At 30.5% G+C, this 18,331-nt stretch overlaps 1 protein-coding gene across 1 annotated transcript in view; it reads left to right on the top strand.

Annotated features, from left to right (window-relative positions):
- The window catches only part of LOC139490928 (DNA topoisomerase 2-binding protein 1-A-like), a 46,101-nt gene that overhangs the window by 13,238 nt on the left and 14,532 nt on the right, over positions 1-18,331 (top strand). Inside the window, exons 11-29 of the mRNA XM_071278074.1 lie at positions 180-415; positions 817-890; positions 1,309-1,398; positions 1,757-1,879; positions 2,763-2,902; positions 3,244-3,345; positions 4,014-4,121; positions 4,337-4,446; positions 5,183-5,295; positions 6,136-6,195; positions 8,855-8,983; positions 11,303-11,831; positions 12,263-12,388; positions 12,743-12,811; positions 13,086-13,202; positions 14,104-14,253; positions 14,753-14,839; positions 15,602-15,670; positions 16,068-16,436. Of these exons, the coding sequence (XP_071134175.1) occupies positions 180-415; positions 817-890; positions 1,309-1,398; positions 1,757-1,879; positions 2,763-2,902; positions 3,244-3,345; positions 4,014-4,121; positions 4,337-4,446; positions 5,183-5,295; positions 6,136-6,195; positions 8,855-8,983; positions 11,303-11,831; positions 12,263-12,388; positions 12,743-12,811; positions 13,086-13,202; positions 14,104-14,253; positions 14,753-14,839; positions 15,602-15,670; positions 16,068-16,436 (2,801 nt within the window). The remainder of the gene's footprint in view (positions 1-179; positions 416-816; positions 891-1,308; positions 1,399-1,756; positions 1,880-2,762; positions 2,903-3,243; positions 3,346-4,013; positions 4,122-4,336; positions 4,447-5,182; positions 5,296-6,135; positions 6,196-8,854; positions 8,984-11,302; positions 11,832-12,262; positions 12,389-12,742; positions 12,812-13,085; positions 13,203-14,103; positions 14,254-14,752; positions 14,840-15,601; positions 15,671-16,067; positions 16,437-18,331) is intronic.

The following is an 18,331-nucleotide window of genomic DNA, read 5'->3' as shown; positions in this document are numbered from 1 at the left end:
TGGGGAAAAAAATAGTATTGTAAGTAAAGCTGCTTTTAAGATTGGTGAAGTGAATTTTAAGATTTGCATTTTTTTTCTTTTTTTCTTTTTATTATATTATGCTTGATACATGTAATATGGATACACTTTTTCTTGAAAATAATATGCAAGTTGGAAAACACATAATTTTCTATTTTCAGATAGAGTTTCCAGTATTGCCGACATCAGCAGTATTTCAAACATCTCCATGATAGGTAACTGCCAGGTAAATGAGACAGCTGCCATGACAAGAATGAATGATACAGCTACTACAACAAGATCTGACATGACTACTTTCAGTGAGACACAGGCTCAAAAGAATGATCATATTGAATCATCACTACAAACCATAGATCTATCTCGTCCACCTTCAGATCTATTCCTTGATGGTTGTAAGGTAGTTGATATATAAATTAAACTTCTTGTCAATTTTTTTTTTAAAAGAAAGTTTTACCAAACATCACCATTTCTCTTCATATATAAAATAAAATGAGTGTGCAATTTTCATGCATTAAGATTGGACACATGTTTTGACAAATTCTACAATCAAAAATATTGGAAACTTCCATTTTAACAAGCAACACAGTGAATCTGAGTACTGTACCATCTTATAAGAATAAATTCACAGAAAGTATTATCAGTACTTGACATACCCTTTGCTATAAACCTACCAATGACAAAATGTAATTGTTAATTTCGTGAAAACAAATTCAATAGTAATCAAAGAATTGTCATTATATTTGATGGTGAACATATAGATAATATGTCATAACATGATATTCTGTTCTCTATTTTTAGATTTACTTGAGTGGTTTTTGTGGACAAGACCTTGAAAAAATGAAGAAAGTGATAAATGCTGGTGGTGCTACAAGGTGAGTATATAATACAGTTTGAGTTATGATACATTTCTATGACTTGTATGTAAATATGAATACAATTTTGTTATATTTATTTCATGGACACCAAGGAAGATTTATCAAAAAAACTTGACACTTCCTTATACAGAACAGCTTTGATGGGCTACTCTACATTTTTTACACAAAAGTAAAATTTCATGCTTTTTATGCAGAAAATGAGTACAACAAGCTTTAAGCATAGAAAATGAATAAATGAAAAGCTTTTAACACTGAAAACCACAAACTTTATTGAGTGTGTTGTTTGACGAAAAATAGATTGAATGTTGAAAAGAATTTATATATCAATGGTTGTGTGCTTATATCAATACTTATCTTTAATGTTATCAGTCTTTTTTTAATCATTTACATCTGTTTCCATTCTTGTTTATTTCAGACTAAACCAGTTAAATGAAGCTGTCACTCATGTCATACTGGGAGTAAGAATTGACAGAGATATTGAATTACTAACTTCATACACTTTCAGGTAAATGTCTAAAAAATAGATAAATGTAAAAATCTTATTTTTGAATGATTTGTTTCATAGAGTGTATATCTGATTTTATTGTGTATAATGAGACATATTACTGTAGTTCAAGTTAATCAGTCCCACTTTGGGTAACAAATAATATATTGATATCCTTATCCATCCAGCCTTAAATTTTTAGGTATTAACAACAAGATAATATTCATTTCTCTATATTACATGTACTTTCAACTTCAATTTGCAAGAATTGGGCTTGGAACATGCTTTAGAAAAACAGTGGATCTCACATTTTAAATAAATTTCAGAGAAACTGAATTCAGGTGCAAAATTTATTGATCTTCACTTTTTATATTTATAGACCACAGGTTGTTTCCCCAGCCTGGCTAGCAGAATGTTACCGTAATGGTAGAACAGTGGATGAAGCACCATTCTCATGTCTAGATATACCTCAACCTGAATCAGAATCTCCAAAGTTAACAGTGTAAGGATTGAAGTTACCCCTTGTCATCAAAATTGTGTACTTAGTTTCCAAATACATGAAGATTATTCACTTTAATATCTGGTAAACTTTTTATGCCCCACCTTCGATAGTAGAGGGGCATTATGTTTTCTGGTCTGTGCCTCTGTTCGTCCGTCCATCCATCCGTCCATCCATCCGTCTGTGCCTCCGTTCGTCCGTCCTGTTAAAGTTTTTAGTCAAGGTAGTTTTTGATGAAGCTGAAGTCCAATCAACTTGAAACTTAATACACATGTTCCCCATGATATGATCTTTCTAATTTTAATTCCAAATTAAACTTTTGACCCCAATTTCACGGTCTTCTGAACATAGAAAATGATAGTGGGAGTGGGCATCCGTGTACTATGGACACATTCTTGTTACAGAATACTCAGACATGTAGGTATCTGTCTACTGTTTAGCAGAAGGTTTCATCACAAACAACTTTTGCATATGATATGAACCTTTATATATAGTAGAAGTCATACACTTCTTAAATGAAATCTAGAAGTTTTACATCTTAGATTTAATCTATACATATTTGACTTAATCATGCATGAAGCAAGAAGGCTAAGATGATGCTGTTAAACTTTAACAGTTAATATTAGAATCAGGGACTCTTTTTCCAAAAAAAAATAAAAATACTATTAAGTCATTCACATTTCAGTATAACTAACTCTCAATTTTAGTCGTAAGATATTTTTTTTAAAGAGTTGCAGAAATTTTGTTAATACTTTGAAACTGGTGATGATATTTGTTTGTAGATATGTAATATTAAAACACAATAAGCTTTTTTGCCTCCTATGAACTGATTAAGTTTTTGAGTCTACTATTATAAGTAATTGTTATGATTTTTATAACATTTTAGCAAACAGAAGAAACTTGAAAGAAAAGAGAGTATCCAAAACAAAACTTTAGAACCAGAAAATATAAAACCTGACAAGGATGATCACAAGGAAGAAGAAGAAATGGATATCATGTCACAGTATCTTATACAACCAATGGAAGGTATAAATAATTATCAGTTGTGCCATTGTCTGTATCACTCTGTTCAGCTCTTGATAAAATTATATATCAATGCTTTGTAGCTTCAAATAAGTTGACCCAGCCTTATTAACTTTGACCTGGACACATCACTGACTTGATAATGAATAAACTGATGTTGATAATTTTGATCCGAATTGAAAAATATATCTGATGTTCAACCAGTTCTATTTTTTATGAATACTCAAGAGTTTCAGGTTAGGTTAGAATAAAGGCTGAAAACATTGCTTCCCATTGTACATCATGATATTATGATGATTTTTAAAATATTCAATACTGATTATTTTTTAAATTGTATATTTTAGAAAATACACAGGATAAAACCATGAAAAATGAAGATAAACCTACAGCAACAGAACAAAAACCTGTAGAAACAGAGGCGGATGAAATGACTCAAAATCCTGATGGTAAGTTTGTATTGTTTGTTTGTGTTTTGTTCCTTAAGTCTGTCATTGTGAAGTAGAATTTTTGCATTAAGTTGTATCTTAGGTGACCCTGTATAACACAAAAGGCTGAAAAATTTGTATCTTTACAGCATGATTGTTCTGATAACATCTTTATTATCAATTATGTATGCACAGTTAGAAGATGCCAGCGAAATAGCGGTACAATTTACCACACGTTGAAACCAAGAGTTGTTATGAAAACTTAGCATGTGCAAAAGCATAAAAAACTTGGATAAATAACAGTCCTTGGATAATTTCGCAAAAATTGGCATTTTCTGTGGGGAAAAAAAATGGAAGTACAAAACACTACATTTATATGTCATATCACAAATATTTCCCACTATGTATGGCTTCAGAGGAGTTGCGGCTCAATGAAATCGGTATCTTCCTTTACTAGTATAGATATAAATACAAATGTACCTTATATACATGTATACATTGACACTTACCTCATCTATTTATTTCCAAGTTCTTGTGTAAGTTAAAAATATCTTTTTTATCCCTTTTCTTTGTGACTGAAAAGTGTATAAAAAAATCACTAATTTACAAAATTTTTGTATTTAATTCTAATATAAGCCAAATATAATTTACATATGAAATAATATGTTTAATATATGATTTAATTTTAGGTGACAGCCAGATACAAAAAAAGGTGTTTACAGGGAAATCATTTATGTTTTTTGGATTTGAGGAAGAGCAGCATACTCCATTAACAGAATTTGTAAATGAGGAAGGAGGTTTGTTTTGATTTAGAATTCTTCTACTCTTTCTTATTTCCAAAGCAATTGTATGAGTGGTAAAAAAATCTTTTTATGAGAGCAATACTTTTGTTCTGGTCCTGCTTTTATGTTATTTTACAGAAATTGTTCATTTTGTTAATGATTAAAATAATTTCTTGTGGTGACTATTTAACAATTTAAAATTGCTACTACAACGATCTTTAAATTTTCAGGAAAAGTTTATCAAGGGAACACCAGACTGGTTCCAGATTATGGTGTTGTTCCTGTAGATGGATTTCCTGTGGACAAAACAGTTGGAGAAATAGCGACCAGTACTTGGCTGGTTTGTATTCAATGTTATGACATACTTTTTGAAAAATTATAGGACTTAACGAAGTCATAAAACAGTTGTTGAAAGACAAAAGAAGTGAAATTTCTGAGTACTGTTCAGATGCCAAAGATATTAATATTTTCCACTTCTAACGAAAGTGTGTAAAGGGTTTTTAAATGAGCAAGCTTCTTATAAAAAGATTCTGTGAATATACAGTTGAAGCTATTATTCCTGGAAATATTTATACGTATTACTTTTAGAAAACCTTTTTTTCCCCATTCTTTTTAAATTAAGGGGAGATAACAAACATGACTGAGAAAGGTTATTATGCTTGTGATATTAAAAACTGAATTTTGAAATAAGATCACATTGAGAAATTAAATATTAATTTTGAAAAATACAACGAAGAGAGAAAATCTTGATACTCAATTAAGCTGAGCAAGCTTTAAACTGAAATTGAAGAATATCTGAACCTGATTATAGTCTCTGTTTAAAAAGTCAAATTAATGAGAATCTATCAAACCAATTTTGGTTTTAATCCATTAAAAAATGGCTTGTTTATTAAAATGTTTCTGTGTCATTGAAATTAATTCTTTTTGGCTATTTTTTTTTTTTTTGTATTTTCAAATTTGGTAAACAGATCTGCAATTAAGAGATTCTAATCAGAGAAATTTTGATTTAAAAAAAAAATATATTTCTAAAGCTTTAAACTGAAAACATTTATTTGAAATATATCTATTAATTACAGCAAATGTGTGCAGAATCTGACAGACTTTTACCAGTGAGTAGTAATCCACTGTTTTCTCCCGTGGATATCAACATTGAAGACAATCCACTGGTGGACTGTATTTTATCATTCAGGTGAGTCAGTAGGGATTGAACGTATTAATGAAAACAATTAATGGTTCATGAAGGATAAATAAAACAATTGATTGTTTACAAGAAGTATTAAAAGATACATAAAGTTTATTACTGAATTTCAAAACCACTTATCATGATGCAGTCAGATAAAATTATATGTATTTAATTAAGGGATTAAAAGTCATTATTTGTGTATCATTCTATTACACTGTACAACAGAACAAAATCTAGGTATGTGGGTCAATATCCCTAATGCGCCTCAAAATGAAGAACTCAAAAGTTGTGTGTAAACAAAAATTCTCTGTGTAGTGATATTTGACATGTTTCTTTGATAAAAAAGTGACTCAGTTAAACCATTTGTGATGATTTTGAAAGTAGGGGAACATAGAATAAATGTGTAAAAACTATGGAGCTATTAAATGTGTTCAAAGTATTAAATTTTCACACAGAACTTATTGTGTTAAAAAGGATTTTTTTACCACGAAGAGTTGCATCACAAAAGGATTCTTGGGGTTTGCTAATTTACAGAAAAAAGTCATCTCACTTTGGTTCTGAAATTTAACCACATATGTGAAAATGTCTCTGTTTCGAAACGAGCCATGATACATATCTAAGTTAACGATATGAACTGAGCAACAGAAGAAAACATAACCATTACCGCCTATGGAGAAACTATTGCGAACATTGACCCATCTGTAAAGGAATTGTGTATAAGTATTGGAATCATGTGCAAACATGAATGTGTATTTATATATTGTAACTAAAAATTTATATGCTTTGTCTAAAAATTCCAGAAGATATATACAACTGCAATAAATAGATATTGATATTTTGTTTCAGTGGTTGGTTTGGAACAGAAAAAGAATGTCTGATGCATATTGCCCAGTGCATAGGTGCTCAGTAAGTTCATTATTATAGAGGGGAAAGAATTTTGGTTTAAAGTGATACATAACACTACAGGGAGATAACTCTGTTACAGTGACTTGACTGTTAGTGTTGCTATTCACCAATTGCAACTCATTCTAAATTTTGAACCAATTGCAATTTGTTTTATTAAATCAAATTGTTCAACTGGTCAAAAATTTGAACAAACTGTTCAGCCAAAATGTGAAAGTGCAAAGTGATAAAATAAATCATACTTACAATCCTATAAGTCTGTAACTCCACTGTATTGATGTATTTCCTAAATCAGTCTATCAATCTGTATAGTTATATTATTGCCATTACCATACTAAAGGTGAACTGTTTTATTTTGAATTGCTATAAAAATGTCAAAACTAAGCTTTTATAGAGTTTTTCTTTCGAAAAGTATTCTATATTTATAAAAATCACACACTATGTGAATAAAAACATTTCATATTCAGTAAAATATTTGAAATTGCAATATGTTTGTAGGAAGGGGAGATAATCGCTTTTTGGTTTCAAAAAGTCTTTATTCAAAAGAATAGTATTTTAGGTTATCTCCCCAAGGAAGCATATTGTTATTTCATACATATTTTACTGAATATGAAATGTTTTTATTCACATAATGTGTGATACTTATAAATATAGAATACTTTTCGAAAGAAAAACTCTATAAAAGCTTAGTTTTGACATTTTTATAGCAATTCAAAATAAAACAGTTCACCTTTAGTATGGTAATGGCTGTAATATAACTATACAGATTGATAGACTGATTTAGGAATTACATCAATACAGTGGAGTTACAGACTTATAGGATTGTAAGTATGATTTATTTTATCACTTTGCACTTTCACATTTTGGCTGAACAGTTTGTTCAAATCTTTGACCAGTTGAACAATTTGATTTAATTAAACAAATTGCAATTGGGTCAAAATTTTGAATGAGTTGCAATTGGTGAATAGCAACACTAACAGTCAAGTCACTGTAAAACCAGCTAAACAATGTAATCATGTTCTATTGTTAAGGAAATATTAAGCTTCTCAATGATCAAAATTAGTGTTTGTCAAACATTATATATCCAATATTTTTTTTCCGAGAAAGTGTGGTTCAAGTTTAGGGTTCATTTTATTCAAGGCGTTCAATACCTCCTTAAACTAACAACCTAACTCAAACGAATTATTTATTTAAACTAGGATAAGTGAAAAGCCATAACTGTATTTATTGGCTACAAATAATAACTTTCATCTCAACTGCTACAAAAGAAGGGTATTGTAGGTTTAGGTATATCTTTTTCAGTTGCAGCTCTATCAAATAAAATTGAGTGGTTGTAAGATGTACTTTACACATAACAAAATTTTACCAACACAAAATTCAATTATAATCTTTATAGATAAAAAGATAAATTTATTTTATTAAAGTTTCATGTATTGATCTTACACAACAGTAAAATATTTACAAGTACAATCACATAAAAAAACAAAGATCAGCACCCAGCCTATAAAGACTTATGAGACTATTATATACATATTAAACATCTCAATCACACAAAATAAAAAATAAAATAAAAGATAGAAAATAATAAGAAATCTCATGTATTTATCTTGCAAAATTAATAAATTAAACAGAATAATCTATAATACTAAAATTACGAGGTCCAATTTGTCAGCCGTCATCACGTAAAAACGACGAATCACAGAATTCAACTTTATATATAACTAATATAGTACAAAGGTGTAGATTAAAAATTACACCACTCCAGCCCCTTTTGTTTTCCACGTAATTAATATTGCCAATAATTAAGAAGTTCCGGGTCGAGTCCGCTACCGATACCAATAGTATATTCACCTGTTACCTATTACCTTATCTGTACGTTCCGCTTCTGACAGGCGCACCACCAAACGTTGTATTCATGATTAATATGCTATATACACGGGTCATAACCACAGGGTTGACACTACTAAATTGTCAAATTGTTACCTATTGTAGTATTTTAATCAGTAAGACTTTCTAAGATAACAATACGAATACTAAAAATCTGGACTAAAAATAAGGCGTATAGGTACAGTTTTCAATTTGTTAGTGGGCATGACGTAAAACAGCGAAGCAAAGAATTCAACTTTATTTATAACTTATATAGGACAATGCTGTTGATTAAAAAATACTCCATTCCAGGACCTTTTGTTTTCCAAATAATTAATATTATTGTTTCAGTTCGACGGGTTCAAACAGAAAGACTTGAAAGCAGAGAAAAACTGTTTATCTTATAATCGACATGACTTTATCACAATACTAATACTAAAATAAGGCTTGCGCATAGTTATATACTTTAATTCAGTCACGGACCCGCGTGATATCACGGGTGTGTTCTAGTGTAAATTAAAATTAAAAGACTGTTAAAAGACAAGACTTTTCTGTGTGAATACAAATTGTCTAGATTACATGATAGCTCATTTTAAATTAATTTAATTTTTCTAAAAAAAAAACATCTTTAGAACCAGGTCAAAGAGTGTTAGTCTTGTTCAAAAGAGGGTTCATATTAACCATATACACATTTTCTTGTCCCTATAAGCATGTAGTATTTCCAGTTATCAATATATTTGTTTATATATTTCAATTTTTAATTCAATCTGTTTAGTATAGTATGATTTTCTTACAGGACACAGGAATATTTTGTGAGAAATGCCAAAAAAGGACTTTTGCCTACAACCCATTTGATAACAAAGGAGGCCTCTGGTCAGAAGTACACTGCTGCCAAAAACTGGGGAATACCAGCATTATCTAAAATGTATGTTCAACAAAACAAAGTAACATGTAAATATTACAGTAATACATATTGAAAAGTAGGGTGTTGTAAGAGATTTTAAAATAATGTTTTTAAGGGATCATTTAGATGTACTTTTATCAGAATGTGATCAGGGCTTCCAAAAAATATTTGAGCCAGCCGGACATTTTATATCTGATCTCGATTTTGATCCCTTAAAACTACATGTAAGTTACAAAAGGCAATTATGGTAATCAGATGGCCATCCCAGGGATTGACATTAGATTAAAAAAAAAACGTATTAAACTTTACTTTGATATGAATTTGATGTTCTAAAGTAAACTGTTAAATTGGCAGTGCATCATTCGAAGTGTGCACATCAGCGTGCTCATATCTGCATTAGACTCTTTATTTGTGCAAAATGATGTTGTCAAAAAACTTTACTTCCGTTTTTAAAAACACATTTTCCTAAACCGGATGTTGTCTTGACAATGGTAAACCTTGGACCTGAAACGGATACGTAAAATCTGTGTAGGTTTACAAAGCACGACTGAGTGAAGAAGCTCTTTCCCAGTTATTTCTTCAACAAAATACTTGAAATGAACATTAGATACAGGTATCAATGATAATTTGATGTCCGTCCGTCCGTCTGTCTGTCCGGCGTAAACATGTCGCACCGTAACTTGAGAACGACTTATCTAAATTTCATGAAACTTAATACAGTTGTTTTTTATGATGGTCAGATGATCTGTATACTTTTTGGTGAAAATAAGATTTAAACTTTTTGAGTTACGGCACTTTGTAACTAAAACAGGGGTGGTTTTTTTTCACATGTCGCACCGTATCTCAAAAACGATTCTTGATTATTGCTTAAAACTTTACACACTTCTTAGTTATATTAATCTTAATATCTGTATACTTTTTGGTGATGATTCAAAATTTCATTTTTGAGTTATTGAGTATTTTGTAAAAAAAGGGGGAGGGTTTTTTACATGTCGCGCCGTATCTCAAAAACGATTTATGATTATTGCTTAAAACTTTACACACTTCTTTGTTATTAATCTAAAAATCTGTATACTTTTTGGTGATGATTCAAAATTTCATTTTTAAGTTATTGAGTATTTTGTAAAAAAGGGGGAGGGGGTTTTTACATGTCGTGCCGTATCTCAAAAACGATTTATGATTATTGCTTGAAACTTTACACACTTCTTTGTTATATTAATCTAAAGATCTGTATACTTTTTGGTGATGACTCAAAATTTGATTTTTGAGTTATTGAGTATTTTGTAAAAAAGGGGAGTTTTTTTTTTACATGTCGCGCCGTATCTCAAAAACAATTTATGATTATTGCTTGAAACTGTACACACTTCTTTGTTATATTAATCTAAAGATCTGTATACTTTTTGGTTTGATTCAAAATTTTATTTTAGTGATATTTGTAAAAAGAAAACAGGGTGGGGGGTTTCACATGTCCCGCCGTGTCTCAAAAGCAATAAATGGTAATTGCTTAAAACTTTCTCAGAAACTATTTATGATCATTGCATAAAACTTCCACACAAGACGTCGGGCGTATCATGCGCTCATGGCGCAGCTGTTTATTGAAGAAATGTAGTATGCATAATTTAATTTCCCACCTGTGCACACGTGTTGCCGGTCTGTCATACAACGTTGTTCTGACGATTTTTCATTTAAAAATTAAAAAAAAATTTCATCCAATCATGTTTATAAACGTATTTCTTATAATTTTAATCTGTTGGACTAAATCAATTAGATACAAACCGCTGAAATGTTAGAAAATAACTTTGAATAGACCAATTAATTTATACGATGTCCGGTACTGAAAATAGTTTACCTGTCACAAGAACAGATAGATGTCAGCTGTCCAACAACTAATAAGCCTTGATTAAAATTAGAAAGTATTGAAGTAGGGTTTGTTTTGATAGTTATTAATAATCATGTCACTTTTATGACAGGAAATGTGTGGCTGTTTATATAAAGGCAAAATGTTGGGTCTAAAAGATCGCCAATTATGTTAAAATGACTGTCACTTAAGAAAGCCTTGAAAACGGAAAAGTATATGACCGTTTCATGCTTTGCCCAGCGGGACTTTTATCGGACATTATACAAATGTCCGGAATATATGACCGTTTTGGAAGCCTTGAATGTGATGTGTGTTACAGTTAGTGACTTTTGTCATTTGGGAACATTTGACAGAAGGATTAGATGTCAGAAACATTGAAAATTTTAACCAATTCGTATACATTTGAGATATATTTCAATTGTTTTATAATTGACCTTTTGTAAGTCTAGAAGCTTGTTCATATCTTTATTTGAATATTTTAGGTGGATTCTAGCATGTGCCAAATCTGGTAAACCAGAACCTTTAGATAAGTATCTCATTGATAATCAACAAAATGTTAGGGAAGAGAGTGAACCAGGACTGAGTAAAACTGTTTTAAATGATAAAAATGAATCTCTTAAACAAGATATCTCAATGAAGGGAGATAACAAAGCCAGTGAACTAACTGATAAAAAAGTTGACAATTATGAAAAAGGGGACCAAGCAAATAGCTCAAAGCATGATTCTATAGCAAATTCTAGGCATAAGGACATGTCAAGACGTGGAAGTGGTAATCTTTCTGTTGGCATGGAAACAATGGAAGCCATGGAAGGTTTTAACTCTGAAATGACAATAGACAGTGCATTACCTGCAGACAAGAGCAAAGAAAATATTAGAGATGAAGAAAATTTAGAAACACTGTCAACAAATAGTCCTAAACCTTTTCAAGAGAGTCAGAAAGAAAATGTTCATCAGAAAAAAGAACCTATTCCTATTCCTGCTCAACCAAAAGTTGTAAATCAGAGAGTAAAGGTATATATTATAGAATGTTTAAAGATAATATACAATTAACTACAGTCACGAGATCAATAGAGTTTCACATTATCTATGCAGGTAAATATACTTTGTTATGCATTTCAGGTACTGTTATTTTTATTTATGCTAATTTGATATAAGAAGATGTGGTCTGATTTCAAATTAGACTACTTTCCATGAGAGGCCAAAAGACTAGAGTTCACTGTATGAGCTTAAACAATTAGCAAAACATTTACCGCACACCAAGCTATCATAAAAGTCCTGAAAGGACAAATATGAAACAATCCAAATAAGAAAACTAAAGGCCTGACAACATCAATAAACCAAAAACTGATCAAGTTTGCCAAATGCATGTTTTATTCTATTAGCAAACCGAAAAAAATGTGAAAAAATAGGTATACTATATATATGTTTTCTTTATATTTCAGGCATTACAAAATGATGATTTTGAGACAACACCAAAGAACTCTTCCAAAAGAGCCAGCATCAGTTCTCCCTCACCAGGAAGATTCCTGGATCCCACAAAAGAATTCAGACCAAAATGGGATCTAACAGTAAATGCTTATATTTTTTATCATTCCACGTTTTTTTCTGGCATTATACATCATTATGTGTTTTCAAGATGTTATCAATAGTATTGCAAAACAAAGAAAAAGACCTGGTTCCTTGCATTTTCTACTTTATTTTCATTAAAAGTAATGAATGGAATAACTAATTAAATCTAAAAATTGTGATTACTATTAATATGAAACTTGTGTGACTGAACAGCTTTGACAAACAGCCATGTGTTTAATCCTTTTCTAAATTTGTGTATTGTTTAGTCCCTTGTTGGACTTTTTTGACATTTAAATTTTGGATTAGTTATTCTATAGATCAGTTAAAAAATGCAATTAATGGAATTATTTCAGGATGTTATGAAGTGTTTAGAGACTCCACCAGCAGAAAAAGCCAGAAATGCCAAAAGAAGACAAAGTCAGGTAATTTAATATGAGATGAAAGTTTTTGGTACAAAGTTATTTTTAATACAGATAGTAATCAATTCACAATAAAGTAATAAAACAAATTTGGACAGTCCAGAATATTTAGTTTTTTAGTATCCTAGCAAATAAGCAAGATACTTTATCTAGTTTCTTTTGTTATTAGATAACTAAATCTGTGGATTCAATGATTGTTTTTATTTTATGTTTTTAATGTGCAGACAATGCTCAAACATAAAATTGCTGTTTTCTTAACCATAATAATAATTTTCAGCCATTAGAGGAACTGTTCACCACCAAGTTACAGAGAGCAGTAGAAATATCTGAGGGAGCTACAACAGCAACAAGGGGTTCAGATGAAGTAGATGGCTCTTGTATGGATGGACTTTCTGTAAGTTTCTATACATGTTTCCTCAGTTGGTTAGTTCTGTTTCTGTTGATGGTAATCTGAACAGTGCCAGAGAACTTAGTTTTGAAAATCTCAACTATTACATTTTTATGCCCCACCTACGATAGTAGAGGGTCATTATGTTTTCTGGTCTGTGCGTCCATCCGTCCGTTCGTTCGTTCGTTCGTCCGTCTGTCCCGCTTCAGGTTAAAGTTTTTGGTCGAGGTAGTTTTTGATGAAGTTGAAGTCCAATCGACTTCAAACTTGGTACACATGTTCCCTATGATATGATCTTTCTAATTTTAATGCCAAATTAGAGATTTTACCCCAATTTCACGGTCCACTGAACATAGAAAATGATAGTGCGAGTGGGGCATTTGTGTACTGAGGACACATTCTTGTTGAGTACTGAAATATTTTATCTTTTTCAAAAAACCATATTTCACTTTGAAGAAATGAAATTTTATGTGTGCATTATCTAAGTATCAACATAAATGCAAATAATATACATCAGCATATGACATGGATATTTATCTATCAATGCACACCACATCTTGATATTTTTGGTTTTTTTTGGGGTTACTTAGTGTATTTGGGTTGGTTTCAATTAAATTATACCTAATATTCATAACATTGTGTTAAAATTGTATGTATCTAAGCAGTATTTGATTGTATGCAGTGTTATCTTATAGATAGAACTCATCTTGATAATAAATTATTCAGTCTAAATCAAACTCATTTGGACAGCGTTCATTTAGTTGTTATGACTTATAATTTAAACCAATTGTTTTTTAAAAGAACGATCTATATATTCAAATGATCAGACTAAGTGTCAAAATTGGCTGTAATAAGAACTCTGTACTCAAAATGCATCAATTTTATATTCTATGTATGTTTTCTACAGCAACAAGAGGCAGGACCATTGAAAGGAGTAGTTATAGCAGTGAGTAAGAAGCTGAGTTCTCACCAGGCGGAGTACAACAATATGGTATCACTACTAGGAGGAGATTACAGATGGACGTATGATGAATCATGTACACATTTTATATTCCAGGTGAGATAAACTGTCAGTGGTTTTGGTATTTTGTTGTAATGAAATATAAATTACTAAGATATTGAGAGCAACACTTAAAATGAAAATTGCTTAATTTATTAAAATGTTTGCCATTATGATGGTTGTTGCCAAAGTGCAGATTTCTAGAGAGACCTAAATATGTTTGAGGGGTAACTGTCATCTAGCCATTATATTGACTGTGAATAGGTAAAATAGTGGTCTTAAGCTTTTAAGGTTAAAAATGTATAAATGTGGTGAAAACACAAACAAGACTTCTCGAGAACAACTGGAAACCAACATTGCCTAAGTAGTTTATAAAAAGTTGAATACATTTTTGTGATTCATTGGCAGAGTTAGACTTAACATAAAGAATTCCTTTTATATGGAAAATTTAATTCCTCTAAATTGAAAAAAAAAGGATTATTCTCTGTCATTTAAAGCCATGTCAGTTGATAGATGGTCTAGCATCAAAATCAATGTATTTTATATCTGCTTACAGAGCACTAGGGCAAATGATACCACTAAAGAGTTCAGAGTTGCAAGGGACCAAAAGAAGATTATTGTTTCATCTCATTGGCTGTTAATGGTAAGTTGATTATTAGAGTTCTTTCAGTCTGGAAACTGTATATTTACAGCTAACTTAGCTTGTAAAATAAGTGTATATCTGCATTCCAAATATTTTATTGACAATACAATAGCATCAAAACAGATATAAAGTGGATGAATATGATAAGAAAATCTCAAAAAATAACAAGCATATCAAAGGAACAGTGCTTTAATGGCTGTTCTTCATCTCGACAGCTACTGAAAGGTTGGTATGTTGAATAAAAGAGTTCACGCCATCTAGTAAGAACAGAACACCATCTTGTCTTGATTATATAAGTTTACTTATGCTATTCACTTAGAGCTGATACATATGTTTATGAAGGAACACGCAAGAGAGAAATCAATTAGTCTTCTTACAGATAGTATCCTTCATTGCCCAAACTAAAAAAAAAGTTGTTAAAAAAAATAGAGAAAATTACAAAGAAAACTGATGGTCTGTAACTTTAAATTAAAACAACAATTTTCGCTGAAGTAGAATGAATATAAGTTTTAGAAATTGTTTCATTAGATATTTCATAATTGGAAAATACATGTTTAAATATAAAAACACCTCAAACATGTGGACAAATTCTACTGCATCCTAGGTAAAGAAGATAACTTGCAAGTTTATAAATTCAAACTTTGAATATCTGAAAGAATACTGTAAAATTTACAACCCAAAGTTTAGATAGTTGATATTAGATCAAACTAGATGTTCACAGAGGATCATATTGTAAAAACTAAGAAATCTTTTTATTTCCAGTGTAAAGAACAGAATGCCTGGGTAGATGAGTCATTGTTTCCACACAACTACAATCCAAATCTCACACTGGTAAGTTATTTTTTTTATTTTCATCTTAAAATTAATTTTATATTAGATGAAACAGTTGAAATTGCTGACAAATGAAGTCAGAAAGTTGTTCACCAAGATGGGAGAGATCTGTGAGGTTTAAGTTTTATAGCCAACTGAAAATATTGTATTTTTCCTCCAATAAACTTTTATGCAACCAAAGATGTGCTATAATATATAAATTGCTGCTATTTCATCATCAATATTTCTAATTTTGTCTTTCTAAATGAATTATCACTGTCAGACAAAAAGTTGTGATAAAGAAGTAGGCAATAAGAATGCTTTATTTTATAAGCAGTATTAATAATATGTTTAGCTTGCTAATTTCAAGGTTTCTTTATAGCCCCTGATTTACAATACCTCAATATTTCTATTTTAGTCTGTGTCAAGAAAAAAGACTGGTACCCCAGCAAGAACACCAGCTAGAAGTAGCAGAAAAGCAACAAGAGCAACACGGTTAGAATCAGCAAGTGACCTGAGACCAGAAATATTGAACTTTGACAAGGAAGTAGAAAAAACATTGAAAAAGCCAGTACAAAAAGTAATGGAATCTGACAAGGAAACAGTTAGTGAAAGTGACACAGATAATGAAATAAGGTCAAGGTTAGGTCAAGGACAAATGGACACTGATGCTGAAATAAGGTCAAGGCTAGGGAATGTAGTGGAGGTTGAGGATGAAATATCAAAGGGTGGAAGAAGGAATAGGAAAAGTAGTATAAATTCCATTGATGAAGATCGAGGGAAAGAGGTTAGTAACACATTTGTCAACCAGGCAACTATTGGACTTAACAATTGCAATGTGTCCATTTTACTCAGGAATAACTTTTATTTAAAATTTAGATAAAATATCAGAAACAGTAGCAAACAATTTTCATAAGAAAGTAGTCTCAGTATTTTGACCTTTTGGTCTTTTTTCTTCCATGTCATTCATTGCATTCATTTGTTAACCTTAATAAAAAAAAAAACATTGATGAATAGTTTTGATTTAATTTAATTAAAGGGATAATTCGCGATTTTTCACTTTTCATCTTATTATGTTCATAATACCATAAAAAACATATTCACCAAGTTTTATTTCGATATGAAAAGTAATAAAGGAGAAAATTGGGAATTATTAATTTTATTTTATCAAACTTCCTGACTTATGTGATGTAGTTTAAGTCTTTGAGCATGCCGGGAGTGAAATTAATCTCATTTAAGTCTTGTTCGTTAACCATCTAATAACGCTATTTAAAACGCATCGACGACTTTTGGTGTAGCTATTAACCAACGAAAAGTAAGTGATGGCCATGCAACTTTTTAAATTAGATTGTAGGATTCATGTGTGGATTTTTTATACGAATTCTAGTAATTAAAGTAAATAATACAATAGAACATTGTTATGATTTTTTTTCTTCAAATACTTTAAACAAACATATGAAACTGACACGATCGATAGTGTATTAAAAAATACATGTTTGTATTCTGAACTTTTTGCTTCATTCCAGAAAACATTTTCACTTGCTTGTACTGTGGAAATTAAATGTGTATTAATTTGTGACACTTAGTGAATGTTGAATGCATAGTTAAACTCAAGGTAATTAAAAGATTAGCATTATGTAATTCTAATCTTTTGATCTTCATTCAGTGACACCTAGGCGTCACGGTTCAGCATTTCAGGTGTGAACAACATTTCGTATGAATGATATACGGGAGTCAGTTATAAGTTATAGACACAGAAATGTAAGAAAAAGAATTAAAATGAATTTACGGGAGAAATAAGGTCGCACAATAACTGGATAGCTGTTGTATATTTTTATATATTTTGCATAAGCTCACTTTTAAATGAATTATGACTTCTGATTAGTTTTGTAACGATAAAATACTGAATTATTTTAATTGAATAAATTTATAAATAAAAATAGCCTTCTAAACACGAGTGTATGAACTAAAAATTGTACTTTTTTAAATTAAAATCGCCAACCTTTAATATTTCAAACAGATTGCAATTATATAATTTAGTCCATCCAAAGAGATCTTTATTTACCTATTTAGGAATTAATGTTCTCATCAAAATATTTTAAATCTCACAACCCATGCATGAATACTTCAGCTATTTGAAAAAAAGATGTTTTAAAAATTGACAGGAAATTTAAGGATCCTCTTGGAATGGAATCGAAAAATTACGAATAGAAATTCTTTTCAAGTGTGAAAAACGTCAACCAAATTTAGTCATAATCGGGAGCGTCCTTATATTAAAATAGTCTTCTTCTCACAACGAATAATACTTTAGCTATTTGACCAACGATGTTTAAAAAAAAAGACAACGAATTTAATGTCATCTTAATTTCCCTATTTTTGAATGTAATTATAAGTCTGTTCAACATGAACTGGCAAGAATACCTCTAAAGCAGACAAGCAGTTTATTCTTTAAATTGATGTCATTGAATATCAAGAAAGAAAATAAATCCCGAAATCAATTTGAAACTTTAATACTCAAAAGTTTTCCTAGAAAATATTCACATCCCTTGGGGTTTATAAGTGTACGTCCAGTTGCATATGTTTTACATGAATGTCGGAACAATTGTGATGATGTCGAATTTCTTCCTTTATTGGAAAACGATCTAATTGATATATAAATTTGTGATTTTACTATGTTCATAA

The sequence above is a fragment of the Mytilus edulis genome, chromosome 10, assembly GCF_963676685.1.
Source record: "Mytilus edulis chromosome 10, xbMytEdul2.2, whole genome shotgun sequence".
In the NCBI taxonomy this organism is placed as follows: Eukaryota; Metazoa; Mollusca; class Bivalvia; order Mytilida; family Mytilidae; genus Mytilus; species Mytilus edulis.
The sequence above is the reverse complement of the archived record's forward strand: the minus strand, read 5'-3'. Positions and strand labels throughout refer to the sequence as shown.